At 43.1% G+C, this 23,083-nt stretch overlaps 1 protein-coding gene across 1 annotated transcript in view; it reads left to right on the top strand.

Moving 5' to 3' along the window:
* The window catches only part of TRERF1 (transcriptional regulating factor 1), a 32,035-nt gene extending 12,655 nt beyond the window's left edge, over nucleotides 1-19,380 (top strand). The window contains exons 7-14 of the mRNA XM_056853145.1: nucleotides 952-1,091; nucleotides 1,631-1,734; nucleotides 5,172-5,247; nucleotides 5,940-6,028; nucleotides 7,291-7,404; nucleotides 16,630-16,830; nucleotides 17,936-18,144; nucleotides 19,004-19,380. Of these exons, the coding sequence (XP_056709123.1) occupies nucleotides 952-1,091; nucleotides 1,631-1,734; nucleotides 5,172-5,247; nucleotides 5,940-6,028; nucleotides 7,291-7,404; nucleotides 16,630-16,830; nucleotides 17,936-18,144; nucleotides 19,004-19,325 (1,255 nt within the window). The 3' untranslated portion in view covers nucleotides 19,326-19,380. The remainder of the gene's footprint in view (nucleotides 1-951; nucleotides 1,092-1,630; nucleotides 1,735-5,171; nucleotides 5,248-5,939; nucleotides 6,029-7,290; nucleotides 7,405-16,629; nucleotides 16,831-17,935; nucleotides 18,145-19,003) is intronic.
* The last annotated feature ends 3,703 nt before the right edge of the window (nucleotides 19,381-23,083 follow it).

The raw sequence follows: 23,083 nt of genomic DNA, 5'->3' as shown, positions 1-23,083 counted from the left end.
TGACTCCTATCCTTAATTTAACCACGCATACCGTGGATCCTATATATAAAAGTCCACATTTGCAAACAATGCAATATACCACCTGGTGGGAAGCACAATTCGTGTTTAGACTTAAGTGGTTCTAAACACCTAAGAAATGTGGAGGGGCTGTGTATGGTCTTAACTACTCAGCAGCTGCTACCAATGAATAATTTCAGGTTTAAGGTTTATTTTGCCTCTGTGCTCAGTACCAGGGGCAGGTCTCACCCCCTGAGGACATTTGAAGTAGGATATTGAGTGTATTTTTGTATCTGATAGTGCCATCTTAAGCAGATTTACATCCTTCTGAGCACATGGAAGTCTGTGAGTTTAGAATGGCGTAACTGTGCTTAGGAATGCACAATGCATTTGCGTGTGCTACAAAGAATAAACTCCCAACTTCCTATTGGGCATCTCTTCTAGCTATTGATATTTGTATATACTCAAGGAAAAGGGCACATGTGAGAACCAATTTCCTGTACTCTCAGTTGGGTGCTTTAGTGTTCAACCAAAAGAACGGAAAGTGCTCTGGGAAAGCTAGACATCTCTTTCCCGGAACATCCCCCATACTCGCAGTGGGCAGCAAGAACACTGTGTGGGCTAAGTTGTTTTCTTCACCTCATAAAGTCTGCTCACTAATAACAAAACAGTTTATTTTAAACCACCAGAAGAGACTATTTTGAGAAGCTTCCTTTCCGTTAATGGTATATCTCCTAGCCAATAGGCTGTGAGCTAACCACACTGAACTTTTGCGAAGCTTCTAGCTTTCCCTTCTCCTCCTCTGCTCTGCCTTCTGTCCCATCTCACCCCTTCTTTAGGTGTACAAGTAGTTGTTCTTTACCAGCCTTCTTAAAACCCTTTCCCCTCTCAGACTGCATCACCTGCATTGGGCTTGCATGCATCCTTTCCTGCTGTATCTTTCTTTGTTTTCAGGCGTATCAATATTGGATCAAGATTCCAGGCTGATATCCCCGAACTTAAAGACATAACCTCAGTGGGGAAAGAGGATCACAAAGCAACTTTAGTGTGGAAACCATGGCCAGAACTGGAAGATGACGCTTTCCAACAAAGAGGTATTGTCTTTTGTCTTTGGAATGGAGTTTTTATCTTTAAATGATAAATGCCTGCCTCCTCCATTCTTGGGCAGTTATTTGTATCTAAATGTTCCACAATGAATGATGCATTGTGCACAGTCATCCTGTGTTCCATCCGGGTTATTGTTCCACTTCTGTCTTATAGTATGAAAGTGATTGCTTCATTAAATAAATTCTAACCTTCATGTGACTTGCTCTATCTCTCTGTAGTCTCACATCCCATAATATCCTTTATCCTGATCATTATTGCAGCCATTCATGCTTTATAATATGTGCCTGCCTCTCCCCTTTCTCTTCATTTTTTGTTGTTCAAAATAATACTGGCTGGATGCGCCAAAGTACTTATTCGCCTGTGCCTTTTCTTGTCTGTGGTGTTCTGCCCCTCTGCTCTCAGAATGAGACTGAAGTTGTCAGGATTTTTTGTGTTTGACTTTTCAAAATGTCTTTCAGGTTGATATGCTCACTGCCATGTTGAGTGAAGTAATCTAACTATATTATTTTGGATCTGTTTCATGTAGTGAACGAACTCTTAAATATGTGTTGTTCAAGTGTGTTACCTGGTGGAGGAACCAACATGGAATATGGTTTACATTCTCTTTTTGAGGCTAAAGGGAACATAATGGTAAGATACGTTCACTTTCTAGTAGCATAGCACATTTTAAAAAGGCACAGTAAAGACACTTTTGACAGGGACACCTCAAAGAATGTTTTTGAAGAATGAATTATGAAACTTTAGGTGCTTTTCAGCAATCATCTCTTCTTTTGTGATATCATTATGGTACTTCTAGCCGTTTTTAAAAAATCATAAATGGTAGAATCAAGATCTGTCTCGCTTTAGTAAGCCATGCTGTACAACAGAGCATATGCTTCCCTGACCATGAAAGATAATATTGTGTGATACACATAACCAGTCTGCTTCAGCCTGGGGTTCACAGCATTTGGGATACTCAGGTAGCTACTCCACACTTAAGTGGTTATAAGAATTTTTTTAAATTAATTTCCTTTGAACACATGAAGCTGCCTCATACTGAATCAAACCCTTGGTCCATCACAGTCAGTATTGTCTACTCAGACCGGCAGCGGCTCTCCAGGGTCTCAGGCAGGGTCTCACATCACCTATTTGCCTAGTCCCTTTAACTGGAGATGCTGGGTATGGAACCTGGGACCTTCTGCATGCCAAGCAGATGCTCTACAAACTGATCCACAGCCTCTCCCCTTTCTACTATACCCCTTCCAAAGTGCTTGGAGGAGGTAACAACACCTTAGTCACAGTTACACATGTTCTAGTAACATCCATGTTGGACTATTGAAATGTGTTCTATGTGTGGCTGCCTTTGAAAAATAACTGGAAGCTACCCATGGGGCAGCTAGGGTCATAAGAGTGACCTATCATGGAGAGCATATCCTAACAGTATGGTCTCAAGTTAACTGAATGAATTGGGCTCGAAAATGAAGTGTTGGTGGTAGCCCTAAATGTCTTGGGACTGACTCCATCCATATGAACCTGCACATGATCTCAAAGTTCTGCTTTGGATACCTGGGTTGTCACAGGTAAACTTGATGGAAATGCAAATTGAGGTTGTTTTTTCCAACTGTTGCACCTAGTTTAGAGAATTCCTTCCCTCCCAGGCAAACTCATCTGGTTTCCCTTGCTTTGAGACTTTGTTGTCTTGTTAAGATGCTTGTATTTTACAAGGCATTAGGTGGGGCAAGGCAAGTCCCTGATTTTTTTGTCTCTGCTGCTGTTAGTGTATTTTACCGTTGTTTGAAACTGTTGCTGTTCGGCCTTGATTTTAATTTTAATTTTTAAAAACTGTGTTTTATAGAATGTGTTGTAAACATGTTTATACTCTGTTAGCCTCCTTGTGTAACAAGCACGTTGTACAAAGGCAGGATATAAGTGGTCTAAATTGAACAACACAAAACACAGCCCTTAAAAACACAAATATCCAATAAATATTACCCTGCACCTGCATAATCATGATTGTTGAAAGCCAGCCAAAGATGAAAGCTTTACATCTCTTTTGGAAAGAGACTTGGATGTGCTCCATCTTGTTACAGCTTTGTTTGAGTTATGCTTGTTTACAGGCAGATCTCCATCTTTTATGTAGTTCTGTGGCCCTCTCTCTCCCTCCCTTCCCTCTTGCATGCCTTTTCTTTTATAGATTGCAGCTGCTAGAACCCTGATTTCGAAACATAATCTGGATAAAGGGTATTTAATTCTTTCACCCCACCCTACTTTCCTACCAAAAAGTGCCACAGCTGAGCTATGGTATTACACTCCTCCAAGGGGGAGTTCTTCCCCTAGCAAGGATAAACACTGATTGGGGGTAATGGTTTTTAGTGGGGAAACATGGTGAGGGAGAAGAGTTAAATGTCCCCTCTTCCTCCTGACCCAGCTCAGTTCCTCTTGAAGTTGTAGCCCCCGCAGTTGCAGTCTATAAAAGGAAATATATCTGGGAAAAGAATCATGAAATTATATTTACAGTTCCATCCTAAGCAGAGTCCATGGAAGGTGATACTGTTTAGGATGACACTGTTTATGTGTAGTCCTAAATGTTAGGAATTTTTTAATGTCATTTTTACGCCTGGAAAAAAAGAATGTGGAAAAACTCTCAAACTAGGATTTCTCTTTCTACCTACCAGATCTAAAAAAAAGGGAATGGGTGGCCTTAGTCCAACTGTAATTGTAGGCAACTTGTCACGTGACTTCTGTAGATGAGGGTACATCCCACATCAAAAGACACATCCATTCATTTCTTTACTCTGCATCAGATATGTACATTGCTTATGTGTAGAAGTATCCCTTTCTGGGCTGGAGCTGGTTTCCCGGAAAATGCTTTCTTATAAGCATATGCATGTGCGCGCACATACGCACACACACATGTAATTTGAAGCTGGAGTGCTTCATAAGAACTGGCTTTTCTTTTCATATTATTTCCATTATCTTCTCTGATACTCATTGTGTGGTGAATTGCGGTTAATTGTCATGGGAGCGCTCCTAAGCAGGTCTATGCAGAAGTAAGCCCCATTTTATCCAACGGGGCTTACACCCAGGAAAGTGTTCTTAAGAATGCAGCCTGTGACTAGTAGTTCCATTATAATTCAGTAAGAAATACATCTTTGGACATGAAGGTTCATGGGGAGCAACGGCTATTGTGGGGTGGTCAGGATGGAAGAGGTAAGATCTGCAAGCCCCCCATCCCAAAAATGTACACCTACAGAATTCTCTTGCTGTTGTTCTGTCAGTGTAAAATAAGAAAATACAAAGCTTAAATCAAAGTGATAAATGGTTGAGAGAGTTCTATTTTTGACAGAGCCACTGTGATGTAGTGGTTAGAGTGTCAAGACTAGGATGTGGGAGACCCAGATTCAAATCCTTACTCTGCCACGAAAGCTGGCTGTATGGCCTTGGGCCAGTCACACACTCTTTTCCTAGCCTACCTCACAGAATTGTGAGGACAAAATGAGAAAAGGCTAGGGGAGAAAGGTGGGGCATAAACGAAGAAAATTAAGAAAAATACTTAAAATGTCACCAGCTGACAATTATTCATCCACACCACTAACATTAGTGGGACACCATTGTAGAAATTACTGGACACCGAGGGTTTGATCTTTTGATTTGTCAGTGGAAGACACTGATGGCTGCAGGTCTTCCTGTGGCTCCCCCCAGGAGCCATTTCCAACGTTTCTCTGAGTGGAGGCCACTGACTGAAGAAACAGGAGTTTCTTCAGTTACAGCATGTAACTGTAGGAATTGTTTAAGAATAAGCACCATTCTGGAAGATTCCTGTGCTCACCAGAAAGTATACTCATCGGATTGCCAAAATCAGTCTACATTCTCTCTCACTCTCTTAGCAGAGGTCTCCCATCAGTAGCATAGGCATACTAATACTGACCTATGTCATTGGGCTATTGTATGACTTTCAGAGATAATGCCGCTGTAGCTCTTTGAACATTTTTTGAGGGAAGGTGATGGAAACACTAAAGCCATATAGTTAAAATATACAGTTTGTATGGAGTGCTGCATGGTTTGTTCGGTCTGTCTTTGTCTTGCAGGTTACTCTGGAGATGCTTTTCTTGCTGAAACCAGCGAGAGCAAAATTTCATCCCCTGGCAAACTATCACTATGCTGGTAAGTTAATTAACAGCTGGGGAAGGGGCACCTGGTAACTTTCTGCCTGGGTCTGGGTTGCTAGGTGAGGATGTGGAAAGGGTGTGGCTGTCAGGGGCCGTCAGCAGAGCAGCCAGAGAGAGGAGAGGATGGGGGCTACTTGGCCACTCACAACTGCATTTTTCTGATTCTAGTCATGTGAGACAGCCTGACATCATTTCAAATTATGAAACATTTCTCCACCTTTTAAAAAGCCTCTGTTTTTGTTATCCTCCAATCCCACACTGTCTTTCTGTGCCACTGGTGAGCCTATGGAGACCTGTGCCTTCTCTTTCCTGCGTGCAGCCTGTTTCTTCTTACAAAGACAGCAGCCCCCTTCTTTCCTTCTCACAAGCTTTATCTGTGCTCTACCACACAAGCACCTCACATCTGGACTTTCCCTTGAGGCCAGCTGTGGCACAGTGCAAAACCTTGATGGTTATGGAGAAAGGCTTCACCAGCCTCAGGGTCCTTTCTATCCCTGGAACGTGCTCAAGGTGCCCCTGGTTTCTGATGGAGAATATAGGGTGCAAACAGTCTTAAGATTTTAAGGCCATACAAGTCACCTTCTTGCAGAGCATGGCTAATGGCTGATAGCCTCCAATTTAGTTTAGTAAGAGTTGATAAATTGGTAATAAAAACTAGATTATGTTCTTTCTCATTTCTTTCCCTAGGTTCTGACAAGTGGACCCCACTTGAGAAAAAACAGTTTAATAAAGCCTTGTCCACATACAGCAAAGACTTCATTTTGGTACAGAAAATGGTAAAAACGATTTTTAAATTCTTTGTTCTGCCATTTCTGATCTTTTGGGGTTTCCCTTTTATTCAAAAGCTCAACTTAATGGTAGACCATCGAGGCAATGTTCAGGAACTCCAAGCTGAAAGAAGAATTTCATGCATTTGAGTCTGAGAGATCCCATCACTTAAAAACAAAACAACATGACAAGCACATTGAATGTTAATTTGATGCTGAAGTTAGAATGAAAATATCTTTGGAGTGGGAGGGAAACGGAGAGAAAGTGGGCCAGAGCTCTACAGAATGTTGAACTTGGATGAAAACGAGTTGGGTTTAGATCACTTCCTCATTAGATGACCCTGGGCCAGTCTCTTTCTCTGTCAACATCACCTACCCTCTCCCCAACTTTACTCATCTATTATATTATGTGGGGGACTGTCTGCTCTGCCGGGCCCTCAGTGGCTACTATGATTTGATTGTGCACCATCTGTTGTATTTAATATTACTATATGTTATAAGAGTTCAATGGTTAAATTATTGTATGTTTTAAGAGTTTTAATGGTTAAATTGTGATTTTATTGTACTATTGTGATTGATTGTTGTTATTCGCACTGAGCCAGCCTCGGCTGGGGATTGAGGGCGGGATAGAAATCCAAATAAATACATCATACATACATACATCATACGGATGGCTGTTTCAAGGATAAAACAGGATAACGGCTTGAGTGGCACCCAGAAGGCCATGGAAAAAGAGGAATATTACATATGTGTACGTGTAATTCTCCAGTAAAATCCAAACTACAGTTTAAACCAGCCGTCCCCAGTCTTGTTGACCCTGTGGGCATTTTTGGAATTTTTAGAAGAGTTAGTAGATGGCACCACAAAATGGCTGCCATGGGAGATGGTGGGACCAGTTACAAAATGTTGGGAGGTTGCAAGCCAAACATCCTCCTATGATGTGGCCAGCTGTTATTTGAATAGTTGGTGGTGCTTCCAGGGTTCTTCTGCAGTAACTCCTGCCCCAGGGAGGTAGAATAAAGCCAGGATTGCCTTTTTTTGCATTGGGGAAGAAGTACTTAGAGGAAGGCGGAAGTGAGAGCTCTAATGTCCATGGGCACCACATTGGGGATCAGTAGTTTAGACATTTATCTTTACTCCAACCTCAGAGACATCTAACATGGTGCAGTTTGTCACAAGCAGTGAGTGATTAATGTTTTTGTTCTGCGTGCTTGAGCATTGAATACTAAACCATAACTTGTTGTGACATATGAACTGCTGTTCAACTGCAGGTGAAGTCTAAGACAGTGGCACAGTGTGTGGAATACTATTATACTTGGAAGAAAATCATGCATTTGGGAAGGAAGCACAGAACACGTCAAGTGGAAATAAAAGAGGAATGCCCGGTAACCGTTTTTTAGGTTATGAAACTGGAACCTCCACATTATTTTTTGTATGTGTGAAAGTACTATTTTTCCTCAGAGGTGCAACTTCTATCAATGGGGGTTCAGTTGTACACACGTTATTTTGCTGTACTGTATCTGTACTCCAGATTCATTGTGGGAAAATCAGCACCTGTTGCTAACATAAGTTCAAGGAAGAAGACACACACTACTTTAAAAGCAACAAGGACAGCTTTTTCTCACCCTCACCACATTCCATATAAATATACCTTTTCCTTTCCTAAGAACAACTCTGAAAAACTAGGTGTGCAAAAAATAGTTGTGTGGGGGGGGGGGGCTCATTCCCCTTCTATCAAAATAAAGCAGGGAAGGAGACTTACTTCAGACAAGGAAATAAATAAGAACATAAGAAGAGCCTTGCTGGATCAGACCAGTGGTCCATCTAGTCCAGTATCCTATCTCACACAGTGGTTAACCAGTTCCTCTGAAGAGCCAACAACAGGGCATAGAGGTTGAGGCCTTCTCCTGATCTTGCCTCCTGGCACTGGGATTCAGAGATTTACTGCCTCTGAATGTGGAGGTTCCCTTGAGTCACCATGGCTAGTAGTCACTGATGGACCTCTATTCCATGAATCTGTCTAAGTCCCTTTTAAAACTGTCTATGCCTGTGGCCATCACTACCTCTGGCAGCAAATTCCACATTTTAATCACTCGCTGTGTGAAAATGTATTTCCTTTTGTCCATCCTGAATCTTCTGTTTTATCAGCTTAATTGGATGCCCTTGAGTTCTAGTACTTTGGGAGAGGTGGAAAAGTTCTCTTTTGTCAACTTTCTTCACTTTGAGTATAATTTCATAAATCTCTATCATGTCCCCCCCTTAGTCATCGCTTTTCTAAAGTCCCAGACTCTTCATTCTTTCCTCTTAGAGAAGGAGCTCCAACCCTCTAATCATCTTGGTTGCCCTCTTCTGTACTTTATCCAGCTCTGCAATGTTCTTTTTGAATTACGGTAACCAGAACTGTACACAGTATTCCAAATGTGGCTACATATAGATCTATACGGGGTCATTATAATATCAGCCATTTTGTTATCAGTCCCTTTCCTAATAATCCCTAACATAGAGTTTGCCTTTTTCTCCGCTGCGGCACACTGGGTTGACACTTCCATTCATCTATCTACTACAACCTCAAGATCTTTTTCCCTCTCAGTCTCAGCACGTTCAGACCCCATTAGCCTATCGTTGAAGTTGAGATTTTTTTGTCCCAATGTGCATTACCTTACACTTACCAACATTGAATTTCATTTGCTACATTGTTGTCCACTCACCTAATTGGTGCTCTCACAGTCATCCTTGGTTTTCCCCATCCTGAATGATTTTGTGTCATTTGCAAAGTTGGCCACTACATTACTCACCCCTAGTTCCAGATCATACATATATGAACAACGCATAGTTAAATTGTGGAACTCCCTGCCCCAGGATGTGGTGATGGCTGCCAGCTTGGAGGGCTTTAAGAGGGAAGTGGACATATTCATGGAGGAAAGGGGTATTCATGGCTATTAGTTAGAATGGATACTAGTCATGCTGCATACCTATTCTCCCACTGAGTTCGTAGTACATCTTCATCAGCGGGTTTTGTCGTTCCTATGCTCAGGGAGGCAAGATCCAAAAAACCTTTGCTTCCTGTCACGTGCTAGGACCGCCCTCTGATATCCAGTTCTCTTCCTGCCTTAGAGGGAGAAGCAGCATTTGTGGTTAGCTCTGTAGCAAACCTTCTGTCCTAGCCTTTGCACTTCAATAATTATTCCTGTCTAACTTTATTTCTGTGTTTTTTCTTAGTCCTAATCTTGGTCTGTGTGCACCCAGCAGCCTTTTCCTCTTGTATCTACTGTTTTCCCTCGTCTTTGCCTTTGTCTCCCCCTCCCCTCACCCCTCCTCCGATTACAGTATATCTGAGAGTGGAGATAGGGCTTCAGAGGAATTAATGTCAGGAGACAAGGAGCAAGTTGAAGGACTCCTCCCCCCCGACAGCTTTCCCTAGCGGCGTCCAAGAACCGCGAAGGGGAAAAACGGGTGAATCGGCCCGATTTGCAGGTGGCGGCACAAAAACGGAGCCTCCAGCCGGGAGACATTCAAAACGGTGCAAAAAAGACGCGCACAGACAAGATGGCTGCCGCAACTCCCCATTCGGCCTCTAGAGGTTATGAAGGCAAACTTGATCCCAGTGATGCCGGCTCCTCTGGAGTTCATGCGACTGGGACTACCCCGGGTAATGTTGAAAATGTTCATTTTTTAATTGTGGAAGGGGGGGAGGGCAACTTAAGTCTGATAAATTTAATGCGGCAGGCATTGAGAGAGGAGTTTGCCCAAATTAGCGACCATTCTTGTGGGGACGTCACAAGATCCAGAGCCTCATCTCCGGGTTCCAGGGCTTCCATCCACTCTGAGTCAGAACGTGGGAAATGCTCCAGTGACACACGCCATGCCTGGCCAACTAAGGCAGCAAGGAAGGCACCATTGTCCTCTTCCAGCAGGAACAGGTCCCCTTCTTCCTCTTCTAGCGATAGCGAAGAGGGCGAGTTCTCCTCAGGAGAAGACAAGGAGGTGGAGGAGACTCATAATCAGGAACAACAATCCCGGTTATTTTCTGGGGAAGATTATCAGGCGTTCCTGAGCAAGGTATTGGCAGCCTTAGATCTTCATAAGGATGAGGACTCAGAGGCTTCCATAAGTAAGGCTAAGTTTAGGGGCATGAAGGAATTTTTCACCAGACTGAGGACTCATACCCGGGTTGTACCTTTTCCTGAATACTTTGAGGACCTTCTCAAAAATGAATGGGAGAAGCCATTCATGAATGGGAAAATGAATGGGAGAAGCTCCCCACTGCTGTTAGAAGAATGTATAATCTAGAGTCCCCAGCTTCTAATCTCCTTCAGGTTCCCTTAGTTGAAGCACCAGTCGCCGCTCTGCAATCCACCGGCTTAGTTTCTGAGGATGGGGCTGGCAACATCAGGGACCCTCTAGATAGAAAAGCTGATTATGCTATCAAAAAGGCCCATGAGGCTTCGGCCATATCCATACAAGCATCGGCTACGGCAGCAGTGGTGGCTCGGGCATCCATCATGTGGATCAGAAAAATAATTGACCTGACTCCATAAGACAATAAAAGGGTTCTGAGTGGTCTTAACAGAGTTCTGAAAGCAGTAAATTTTATGGCGGACGCCACTCTTGATTCCATTACTATGTCGGCCAGGGCACTGCCAGTTTCCTCTATTTCTAGGAGGGCACTTTGGCTCTGGTCCTAGTCAGCTGACTTCGATTCCAAATCCATCCTGTTGGGATACCCATTCGAGGGTGATCGGCTCTTCGGCTCTAAACTAGAGGATGTACTAGTCGATACAAAAGACAAGAAAAAGGCCTTTCCAAAATACATAAGGAAAGAAGGTAAGACCTCTTACTCTTCTTCCTTTCGTCCCTTCCGAACCTCTCACACCCTGGCAAGGGGCAGAGCGGACAACAGAAGGAACAACTGGAATTCTGGAAGGGGATCCTTTTGCAAGGGCCCCAGGTTTAACAAGGGATTCCAGCCACAACAACACTTGGACAAGTCCAACAGATTTAGTGAGAAACCCGGGAAACAATGACTGCTGGGACAGTCCGGTGGGGGGAAGACTCCAGCTTTTTGCCAATACCTGGGACTCCCTTCACCCAGACACTTGGGTGCAGAAGATTATTCACGAGGGATACAGCCTAGAACTACGCAAATCCCCCCAAACCGTTTGTTTCTCTCCCCCTCCTCTTCCAAGCCGGACAAGATAGCCCGCAATCAAGCAGCCATAGACCACCTGCTTCAAATCAGGGCAATCGAACCAGTCCCCCAGACAGAACGGTGCGCTGGGGTATACTCCGTTTTCTTTACCATTCTGAAGAGAAACGGAGATTGGCGTGCAATCCTAAATCTAAAGCACGTCAACAAATTTATCCGGCTCAAACGTTCCAGGATGAAGACACTCAGGTCCATCATAGAGGCACTCCGTCCCCAAGCGTTTCTGAGGTCAATAGACCTGACAGAAGCATATTTACACATCCCCATCTACCCCGAGCACCGAAGGTTTCTCCGCTTTGCGTACAACCTCGATCACTATCAGTTTCGGGCCTTCCCGTTTGGTCTCTCATCAGCCCCGAGGGTCATTACCAAGGTCCTGGTGCCTTTGTGGCTCACCTGAGAGAGGTAGGGATCCACGTCTTCCCATATTTAGACGATCTCCTGGTGAGCACTCCTTCAGAACAACTGTCCTTACAGGTGGTGGACTAGGTCCCACAACCTAGCCAAGAGCCAGAACTATCTCCCGATCTCCACGATCCAGATTTTCACCGATGCCAGCTTGGAAGGCTGGGGGGCGATTCTGCAGCAACAAGTAGCACAGGGTCGTTGGACACCGGAAGAGAGTCACCTCCACATAAATCGGCTGGAGTTATGAACAATCTGGAAAGCCTTGATAGAGTTTCAGCCAAGAATCGAGAACAGTCACCTCCTGCTGAGAACAGACAATGTCTCAGCAAATGCTTACATAAACAAGCAAGGCGGGTCTCATTCCTCCTCCCTTCACGCAGAAGCCATAACAATTCTGAATTGGGCAGAGTCTCACTTGGCGTCCATCAGGGCAGAGCACATAAAAGGAGTACTAAACGAGCAGGCAGATTGGCTCAGCTGACAGCAGGTGGACGAGGGGGAGTGGTCCTTGTAGAGAGAGACCTTCCTTCAAATAACGGAGAAATTCGGAAAACCCATCATGGACCTCTTTGCAACAGGTGAAAATCACCAGCTCCCAAGGTTCCTGTCAAGATTTATGCATCCAAGGGCCGAGGAAATAGACACACTGTTGTCCCCTTGGCCACGGGATCTCCTTTATGCATTTCCATCTCTACCGGTAATCTCCAAAGCTCTACGGAAAATCAGACAAGAGAGGGCCCTGGTCATCTTCATAGCCCCTCGATGGCCCTGACGACCTTGGTTCGTGACACTGAGAGAGCTTTCGATCCAGGAGCCGTGGTCCCTACCTCCAGTCCAGGACCTTCTCCAACAGGGCCCCTTGGTACACCCAGATCCAGCCTGGTTAAAGCTGACCGCCTGGCTCTTGAAAGGTCAAGGTTGCTAGAGATGGGCTATACCTCAGAGGTTGTCAACACCATGTTGAAAGCCAGGAAACAATCCACCAGGCGCATATACGATTTTCCCTGGAAGGCCTTCGCTAGATGATGCGGGAGAAAACATACTGATCCAGTGACCATTTCCACTGGCAACTTGCTTGACTTTCTCCAGGAGGGATTAGCTCAAGGGCTGAAGGCATCTACTCTCAAACGACAGGTGACGGCGATCGCAACGGTTGTTCCCCAACTGGATGGCTACCCAACTTCAAGTCATCTCCACATAGTCACTTTCTTGAAAGGAGCCTCGACCATCTCTCCTCCGACAATTCATAGATTTCCGACTTGGAGACTTCACGTGGTACTCCAGGCTCTGACGCGACACCCATTTGAACCCTAACGGGAGGCTTCCCTGGGTCACCTTAGGATGAAAGTTCTCTTCCTCATGGCTGTTACATCAGCTAGAAGGGTGTCGGAACTGGCGGCTTTGTCATCTAGAAAAAGCCTCTGCGTCTTCCATGCGGATAAAGTAGTACTACGTCCAGATCCAGCCTTTATCCCGAAGGTAAATTGTAAGTTCCATAGACAATAGGAACTCCATCTTCCACCCTTTTGCCCTCACCCTTCTCATCCAAAGGAGAAGAACTGGCACACTCTGGACGTGAAAAGAGCTTTACGCATCTTTTTGAGAAGGACAGAACCTTTCCGGCGCTCGGAGTCTTTATTCGTTTCTATTTCATCACCCAATAAAGGTTGCAAAATGTCAAAGGCAGCTATCAGCAAGTGCATCAAACAGTGTATCCAGCTGTGCTATCAACTTAGCAACATACCAGTGCCGTTAGGAATTACCGCTCACTCAGTCTGCAGCGCCGCTACTTCAGCAGCATTTGATGGCCATGCATCCGTGGAAGAAATCTGTAAGGCTGCGACCTGGTCGAGCCCTTCTACATTCATAAGACACTACAAGATAAATGCCTATTCTTCATCCGACACGGCATTCGGCAGGAGAGTCCTCCAGAATGTTTTATCAAATGATCAATGAAGACTCCCTCCCAGTGAACGTCAGCTTTTGAAGATCCCGCTGATGAAGATGTACTCCGAACTCAGTGGGAGAACGGAACCTTGGCTTACCTGTGAAGGTTCCTTCTACACTGAGGAAGGAGTACATTTTGCCTGCCCAGGGTGAAGAATGGATCAAGATGAAGAATGTCAAGTGTCCAAATAAAGCTGAATTTTAAAAAAATTAAAAATGGGAAAACAATACATTATATATAGGAATAATAAATAAGGGGAATTAGAATAAAGTATTTTCATGTTCTACTTGTTACTAATTCTTGGTTTTAAGTTGTGTTTTTTGCAGTGGCTGCTCCTTGTTCTTTTGGGTGCACATCTGTCTTTCTGTTTTTAAAAATTCTGCTATGGAAGTTCTCGAACTGGATATCAGAGGACGGTCCTAGCATATGTGACAGGAAGCAAAGGTTTTTTGGATCCTGCCTCCCTGAGCATAGGAATGACAAAACCCGCTGATGAAGATGTACTTTTCCCTCAGTGTAAAAGGAACCTTCACAGGTAAGCCAAGGTTCCATTATCTCTAGTATCAGAGGAGCATGCCTATTATTTTGGGTGCGGTGGAACACAGGCAGGATGGTGCTGCTGCAGTCGTCTTGTTTGTGGCTTCCTAGAGGCACCTGGGTGGCCACTGTGTGAACAGACTGCTGGACTTGATGTGTCTTGGTCTGATTCAGCAGGGCCTTTCTTATGTTCTTAACAAGTTAAATAGTGCCTGCCCGATACTGATCCTTGTGAGATCCCACTACTTACTTCCCTACATTGTGAGAACTGTCCATTTATTCCTAATCTTTACTTCCTGTCATGTAATCAATTTTAATCAATAAGAGAATCCATCCTCTTACCCCATGACTGCTAAGTTTATTCAGGAGTCTTTGGTGAGGTGCCTTGTCAAAAGCCTTTTGAAAGTCCAAGTACATAATGTCTACTCGGTCACCATTATCTACATGCTTGTTCAGTTTTTTAAAGAACTCCAAAAGGTTGGTGAGGCAGGACTTCCCTTTGCAGAAGCAATGCTGATTTTCCCTCAGCAGGCTTTGTTCCTCTATGTGCCTAATAATTCTATCTTTAATTATAGTTTCAAGTAATTTGCCTGGGACAGATGTTAGGCTGACTGGCCTGTAATTTCCTGGTTCCCCTCTGGACTCCTTTTTAAAAAATGGTGTGACATTTGCTACTTTCCAGTTTTCTGGTAAAGCAGCTGAATTTAGTGATAGGTTACATATATGAGTTAGTAGATCAACTATCTTACATTTGAGTTGCCTAAGAACTCTGGGGAATATGCCATTGGGATTTAGAGACTTATTGGTTTTTAATTTCCCCAGTAGGTCTAGACCTTCATCTCTCCTCACCTTAATTTGAGTCAGTTCTTCAGACTCTCTTCCTGAAAACAGTGTCTGTGGCATGAGTACATGCCCCACACTTTCCACAGTGAACACAGAAGCAAAAATATTCACTGATCTTCTCTGCCATCCTCTTTCTTTAGCAATCTCTTTATGCCATGGTCATCCAAAGGCATTATTTGGCTGGTTTCCTGCTCCAGATATATTTAAAGAAATGTGTATTGTTTATCTTGATGCTTTTAGAAAGCTGCGCCTCAAATTCTTTTTGCATGCTTGGTTATTGACTTACACATTTTTGCCAGAGCCTGTGGTCCCTTCTTTTCAATTTATTGGGGCACTTTTCAAAACATGCCTCTTTACTATTTATAACTTCCTTGACTTGCGTTGTTAACCATGCAGGAATTCTTTTAGATTTGGCAGAGCCTTTCCTAACCTGCGGAATGCATTCTATCTGGGCTTCAGTTAGTGTGGTTTTAAATAGCTTCCAAGCATCCTCTAGAGAGTGACTCTCCTGTGTTTCCCTTTCAGCTTCCTTTTAACTATTCTCTTCATTTTGGAAAGTTTCTCCTTTTTGAAATCAAATGTTATAGTTTTGGACTTTAGGGGTAACTTTCCATTGACTTGAATGGTGAACTTAATAGCACTGTGATCACTGTTCCCAATTGGAACAACCTCTACATCTCTCACCAGGTCTTGAGTTCCGCTCAGAACTAAGTCCAAGATCAGTACCCCTCTGGTTGGCTCTGAGACCAACTGTTCCAGTGCAAGTCATTTATGATGTCTAGGAATCTAATTTCTTCAGCATGATTTGAGCATATGTTTACTCAGTCAATGTGAGGGTAGTTGAAGTCTCCCAGTATCATAACATTATCTGCTTTAGTCACCTCCCTTTATTTCCTTTTCCATCTCAAGATCAGCCTCAAGGGTTTGATCAGGTGGACGATAGTACACACCCCACTTTTAACTAACCCTTAGGGCCCAGTATTTCCACCCATATCACTTCTTTTGGAGGGTTTCTCAGAAGACAGTAGAATTCAGTCCAACCCACTAGTTAAGATCCTCTTCCCAAACCCTGCTCCCCATGGCTCTGCTTGCAGAGGCGAGGTGAGTGACAACCAGAGATAAGGCTTTTTCATTGGTGGCACTTCACCTTTTAATACCCCGAGCCAAACCATTTTTTATCTACGTTTTTAACTGAGGGGGCCCATCTTTTAAAGCTGTTTTTAACTATCTGATTCTAGTCTGAGGACAGTTTTATAGATATCATTTTAGATTGCTGAAAGTTGTTTTATGCTTGACTTGTTTTTAATGGCTAGTGTTTATTATTAGTAGCTCTTAATTTTCATTGTAATGATCTTATTGCATTCTTTTTACTTTGTTAGCCCCCTCAAGCAAGAGGCGCATACATTCTGTAAATGTAGAATGGAAGTCTAAGATTTTTATTTGGGAGTCTGCTTATACATTTCCAAGGTGCATAAACAAATTGGAGTTAGAAGAAGCGTGGGTTCATCTCACAGCAGAGAGTCCCAGGGATCACCTGCCTCTCTCCAAGGATAAGATGTACTGACAAGGGCTTGCTTTTACCAGTCAAAGATCAATTCTCATGTAAAGATGCTCACCCACATTTTCTTACACCAGTTCTTCTTGCCTTAAAATCCCTATGCTTTTCAGACGAGTGGGGAAGAAGAGGACATGGAGGATGAAGAGCAGGTGGAGGAAGACAGAAAATCTGTAAAAGAAGAGGAAATTGAAAATCAGATTTCTCCTGACCCGCCACCTATTGCTCTCGGTGCACCAATTAACCTGCCATCTCTGCAGAGCCTCACAATCCCTGTGACTTCTTTTGCTTGTGAAATGCCAGACTGTGGAGCTGTAGGTGTATTTCATAACATATAAATAAGTGAAGTGTGTGTGTGCATGCATCTGAATATTGCAAGTTCTTTGACTGTTGTGTTCATGTACAGAGATTGGTGTTGGATACAGAATTCAGCTCTTTTTTCTGTTAAGAAAAACTCTTTCTATAATGACGGTTGCAGTGATACAGAGCTGGGTGGACACTGAGAAGCCAAGCAGAAGGAGGGTGGAATGCTGGGCAAGATTTCCCTTGTTCTCAAGAGTGTTTCTTTGCTGGGTTGGTGTTTGTTTCAGATACTATGGCAAACAATGTTTTTTTTTCCAATGCATGAATGAGCTTGGGGGATTCTTGGGCTTGAATCTTCTCCCTCTGTCATCTTCTCACGTACAGCTATCTAACTAACTATTTCCAGATTTGCAGCAAGCCATAGCACACCAACTGACAAACTACAGTTTGGGTTTTTCGGCAAAGCATGATTTGAAACTGGGAATAAACCATGGTTTGGCATCCTGATTTGCAGATCAAGTGTAAACTGTAGTTGTCCATTCAGATATAGTGGCAAACTATGATTTGCCATGAAACTGCAAATAGGTAACAGTCTGGTTACACATGAGAGGTGAAGCAAACAAAGCAATGCCCATGGTGACAAAGGTCTCACAAACACCTCTGTTCTTCAGGGGATGTGGAATACACCCAGCTGGCCCAAGTCCTAAGCTACTGGACGCTAATGAAGCATTCACCTCTCAAGACTCTTCCCAGCACCTCAAGCAGAAAGATCTTATTTGCCTTCTGCATGAGCAAGCATAGAGAGACCATTTGCGTTCTGTTTGTTATAGATCTGTTGTTTTTGTTTTGTTGCCTGTTAGTAGTGGTAGCTAAATAGGAACTCCTTGTTCAGAGGTAGTATACCTGTGCAGCCAGGTGCTGTGGACGAAGTACAAAGTTCTGGGTAGAAACAGGTTGCTTGCCTACATTGAGCTGACCCAGCAGGGTAGAGCTCTTACAGTTTTAAGGGAGAAAAAAATAACTGTTCAAATTACCTGATTATTTACTGTTCTGTTGTACTTTGCCTCTAAGGGCCATTATGTGGTGGCGGTGTTGGTTGTTGTTTTTGTCCTGTAGATGTTCAGCTCCAGACAAGCCCTGAATGGCCACGCTCGCATTCATGGTGGTACAAACCCTGTGGTGAAAACCCGCTATGGAGGTCCTGGCGCCAAGCAGAAATCAAATTCCCAGAATGAGTACTGCTCTGTCAAAAACTCTCCAGCTCACAGTACCACAAGTGGCGAGACCGATCCCCCTACAGTTTTCCCTTGTAAAGAATGTGGCAAGTGAGTACTTTTATGCCTGCAACAGACCTATAGTGGGTGGCTTGCTATCTTTAAAAATACATGGGACACAAGTCATCAATGAGGTACAAATGCTACTATATTGAGTGGACTTTGTATCTATACCATGTAAACACTGGAGAAGTTGTCATGTGATGTCTGCTAAGATGGTATTCAACTGTCCTGAACCAAACCTACTCCTCCTTTTGCTATGTGCTACTGCAACACTGATTTCAATAAGCCCATCACTCAAGGATCTTGCATCTTCAGCTGGTGCCATGTTTCTCAGTAAATCACACTTGATTTATTTTTCTGATATCTGAATTCTCCATTAAAATATCTGATGAAGATTATAAGGCTTCTCGAAAGGCCAAAATTAGGTGACTTGCAACATTCACATGTGAATCCCAGGCAACTGTTGTGATCATCTAAAATTCAGTCATGCACCAGGGAATTATGTCAGTTCACCTAAATGTGATTGTCAGTATTCACTGAAAAATGGAGGAATGATTCCCTATAAGTAAAGAAGCACATGTGCACATTGGAACCCAAATGGGGGAAGGAGGATTGGAGAAGGCCTGTACTGATCTTCCTACCTCACAATAAAATCAGAACAGGTTGGTATGACACCCCTCCACAAATCATTCCCTTATGTGATGAGAAATGCACTGGCATGGAGGGCAGTATGTGTTCGCTAAGCCTGGGCTCATGAGAATGAGGGAATCGCATTGGCTGGATGGGAAGCACAACCATCATGAGGAGCCACTGACATTCACTAAATTTTGGACATCGTGTATATTTCCTGATGTGCCAAAACACTACTGACATCTGCTTTCATTTCTCCTCCTCCCATTTTCTCCAGGATGTTTTTCAAAATCAAAAGTCGCAACGCCCACATGAAAACACACCGGCAACAGGAAGAACAACAAAGGCAGAAAGCCCAGAAGGCTGCTGTTGCAGCTGAAATGGCAGCTACTATTGCAAGGACTACAGGGCCAGCTGGGCAGGCCTTGATTCCATTGGATCACTTGGACTTGATAAAGCAGGTTGAGCAGGTGGATGAACTCGACAGTGATGTTGTCCAGGAACTTGGAGAGGTGATTGACAGTACTGAAGGGATAGACCCTGATCTCTTACTAGATGAAGACGACCCCGAATTACTTCAAGATGACGTTGAGCTCTAGAAGAAATGAGCTGGTCTGTAAAATGACAGGTGCTCATTGAAATTAGTTCCTCCGCCAGGAGGGCTAAGTATTGACTTCCCTTTTATTTTAACCTATTGGAATAGTTGGAGTGCTTTTTATCCAGGATTGGAACAAATTTGAGTGGTGTTCTTATTTGGGTGGGGAATTGTAAATTAGATTCAGCTTTTGAAGATGGAAAACAATTCATTTTGTTCCCCTTTTCAGAGGTGTTTAATCCTAATACGTTGGTAACCAAAAGTACAGAGAAGTCCCTGTTCCTGTTCCTGTTCTTTTTTTTCTTTTTTCTTTTTACTTTTCCCCCCCATGAAAAGCCCCAAATTCTTTTTAACTCCTCAGGGTTTCCCATTTTCTCCCCCCCCCCAACAGGATACCTAAGGAGAATATTTAAAAATGTGTTTCATTTTGTGCCTTTCTGATCCAAAAACGTCTGCAACAATTCTTACGTCAAATACTTTCAAATGACAGATAATGGACCATTAACCACTTCTGCTGTAACTACAAAACTGACATGGAAATGACCTTGGTGGCATCTTGATAAAGCAGATCGCGCAGAATTGATGCAGCTACGATGTCCTTTCTGCTAGAGAAGCTGTCAGGGGCTAGTCCAGCAGTTGAGGTCGATATTATCCCCTAGCATAGAAAGCTCTGTGCCAAATGAATGTTTTCAAGGCGTCTTCATATTTGCTGTAAGCAGATGTGGGACTGATTTTGAATTTCCTCCTGGAGATATGGACTGACTTAGTGGGTTATTCCACTTGCTTTGCTTGGATGTGAAAGAAGTGATCATCCACGGGGAAGCGGGGGGGGGGGGAGTGAAAACAGCTACATTGATCTAATGTTTTACTGAATCTCAAAGCTTTATGTGGCAGTTCATTTGTTTGCAAAGGGTTCTTTTTGTGTTGCGCACTTCAGAACTTCCATTTTAACAGGGTTCAGAAGGGACAGAGGAAGTGAATGCTGACTCTGAAGAAAAATGGCTGTTTGACCTTCCCTTTAGAGGAGCTGCTGAGATAACTTTTACCACCACCCCCCACACACACATACTGAAGAATATTGGATAGGATGAGTGTTAGTGATTTAGAATGCACTAAAATACCATTCATAAACAGCATTGTTAGAAAAGTTGTCCTTCAGCCTTGAGGGGGAGATACTTTGCTTATGCTGATAGCAATGCAGAAGCATTCTGTTAAGGACAGTGCATGTACTCTCTTCACAGACAAAAGAAAGGTGGGAGGAGGGTGTCTATCATGAGGCAAAACAATGAAATCTAATGGGATTCTGTGCTACATTCCTCAATTTGTACTTTGCACTATCCAGAAACTGTTAAGTCTCTGATTATAAAAGTGTCAGATTACTTTGCTGTAACAGCTTCTATGTGTGTGGAGGGGGTGGGCTGCAGTGTGCTATTCTGCTCTTTTATGTAAATTAGGGCACAGACCATATATAAAACAGGGTAACTCCTGTACACTCAAAATTCTACTTGTGCACTGGAACCCCCAGGGAATTTCAGATCATGGCCAAAGAACTTTAAAAGCTGCCATTTATAAAAGTGTGTGTGGGTGTTTTAAGTGGTTGGCAAGGTGAAGTATGATTATACTAACAGTAAGTTTTTCTTCCTGAAGACACTCGGTAATGGGCCCATAGACTCGATCTTGGGAAGTTAGAAACACCATCGAGTTTGAACGACTTTTGGAAACTTGGGGGGGGGTCTTTTATACCTCCAGCTGTGAACATCTCTAATGTTCATGTTTCATATCCTGTAGTTATGCTGAAATTCAGTTTTCTGAAAATATTTCACTGTCTTTTTGCTATTTCCCCCCTTTTTATTTCAATTTTGACAGTTTGTAAGTTTGCAAATTAAGTCCAATGAAAATTATTGTGATTCTGATCCTTTACTTCCCTGGTTTGCCCTATTTGTTTGTGTTAAATAAGCACATACTGAGATCTAAAACATTTTCATGAAAGTTAAACATTTTGCACCCATCTTATCCCTAATAAATGAAAAGGGAATTTTTTAAAAATCCCTTTCTTTTCCCCTTTTGTTCTTGGCCAAATCATCAACACGCTCAACTTTTTGAATGACTAGGTTGCTTAGTTTGTACCTATTTTCCTTCACAAGCCAGCAGTGGGATTATTCTCCAGGCACAATTCTCTGGATTATGGTCACCGTTTACAAATGCAGAAAGTATGTGCAAAATAACTTGAATATATAAATTTTTCCTAAAACCCAGGATATACTACAAAAATGCCGAGAGAAAAATAATAGTGTTAGGGATGGTTGTAAACAAAGCCAAACTGCTCAGACCCAAATGTCATTTCTGTCATGGGTGGGCAGTTCCAGTGAAAGGTGTCACAAAATTAGGCTCTTCAGTTGGTTTGAGACAATTGAAATTTAAACATGGTTGCATCTGGAGTATCTTTAGGAACATATCGGCAGGAAGACAGTAACGTTTGACCAGTCACGTTAGAGTAATCACTTCTTACCTGTGGCTGGAAAAAATGTGCCAACGTGCATACAAATGGCTATCAGGAACATGGTGATTTTCATTGGGAACATGCCAGGCCAGACATTTTAGTTTTCTGGGTAACTAACCAGGGATAGCACTGTGTTAAGATTTTGCTTCCTCTGTATGGTTTTGTCCTTGGAAAAGACATGTTGGCATAGAAATAATCTGAACAATATGAAGTGGCTCAGGAATGATTGAATGGCATCTGAAAATATTTAATACATACAGAAAGGCTACTCAAATGTTCCCATCTAGTAACTTTCCCCCTTTTCACAAGCTGATTCAAGAAGCCACCTCTTTATCAAGGAGCAAACAGTTTCACCTGGTTTCTGGTGGGGGTGGGGTTGAAAGTGCTATATCACTGCATCTGAGTGTCACAGCAAACATGAGCAGTTCACCCTTGCTGTTCTGATGTCACCATGCAGTCTTTAATGCCAATGCACTTGACAAGGGGGGTTCAGGAGAAATAATAGTTTGTGTGCCCTGTTGAGCATAACCAGGCATCTGATTGGGAAAATGTATGAAGATACCTTGTAGACATGCTCTTACATAATCACTTCTCGTTGCCAGGGGTTAGCTAATGTGGCTGAGTTGCGTGCTGTTGGAAAGCATCCCCGCTTTTGTACGAAGCATTTGTTGGCAGATGAAATCTGCATAGTTGTGATGGTTGCCCATCTGTTGTATATCAGATTATTTCTCAGCAACTCTCTCAGTTCCGAAGGAGAACTCAGAAGATCTATATAGTCATCTGAGAGTTATTTTTCCTTCCTTCCATTTATGAAAGGAAGAGAACAGAATTTGGTATGGTTTTGCAAACCTCCAGTTAATGCAGTACTAAGTCCTTTCATAGATAAGGCCTATGTCTTGTCTTTCGCGCATGATTCGGAGAGGAAGGAACTGAGGCGCATGTGCTCCCATTTTATCCACAGCATTCTAATTTCTCGGGTTCCTCTGTTGGAAAGATTGCTCCAGTTGGGAAAGAAGGAAGTAGAAACATACCCTAAGAGCGCCATATCCTGCCTCAGTGTTGGGATATAATCCCAGACATCCAGCTGGACCTGTAAGAATCAGAATATATAACAATATATTCAAAGAGTACATGGTATAAGAGCCTGGCTACAGGTTATACTCGGCATGAGAAGAGAAGCCAGGCTGTTGAGAACTCTGAATGGACCCTGCTAATAATAGCACGCAGTTGTGGTACATTATATTGCCCATTATAGATAATTT

Source organism: Euleptes europaea, chromosome 7 (assembly GCF_029931775.1).
Source record: "Euleptes europaea isolate rEulEur1 chromosome 7, rEulEur1.hap1, whole genome shotgun sequence".
Lineage (NCBI taxonomy): Eukaryota > Metazoa > Chordata > Lepidosauria > Squamata > Sphaerodactylidae > Euleptes > Euleptes europaea.
Note: the sequence above shows the minus strand (reverse complement) of the source record. Positions and strands in the feature narration are given on the sequence as shown.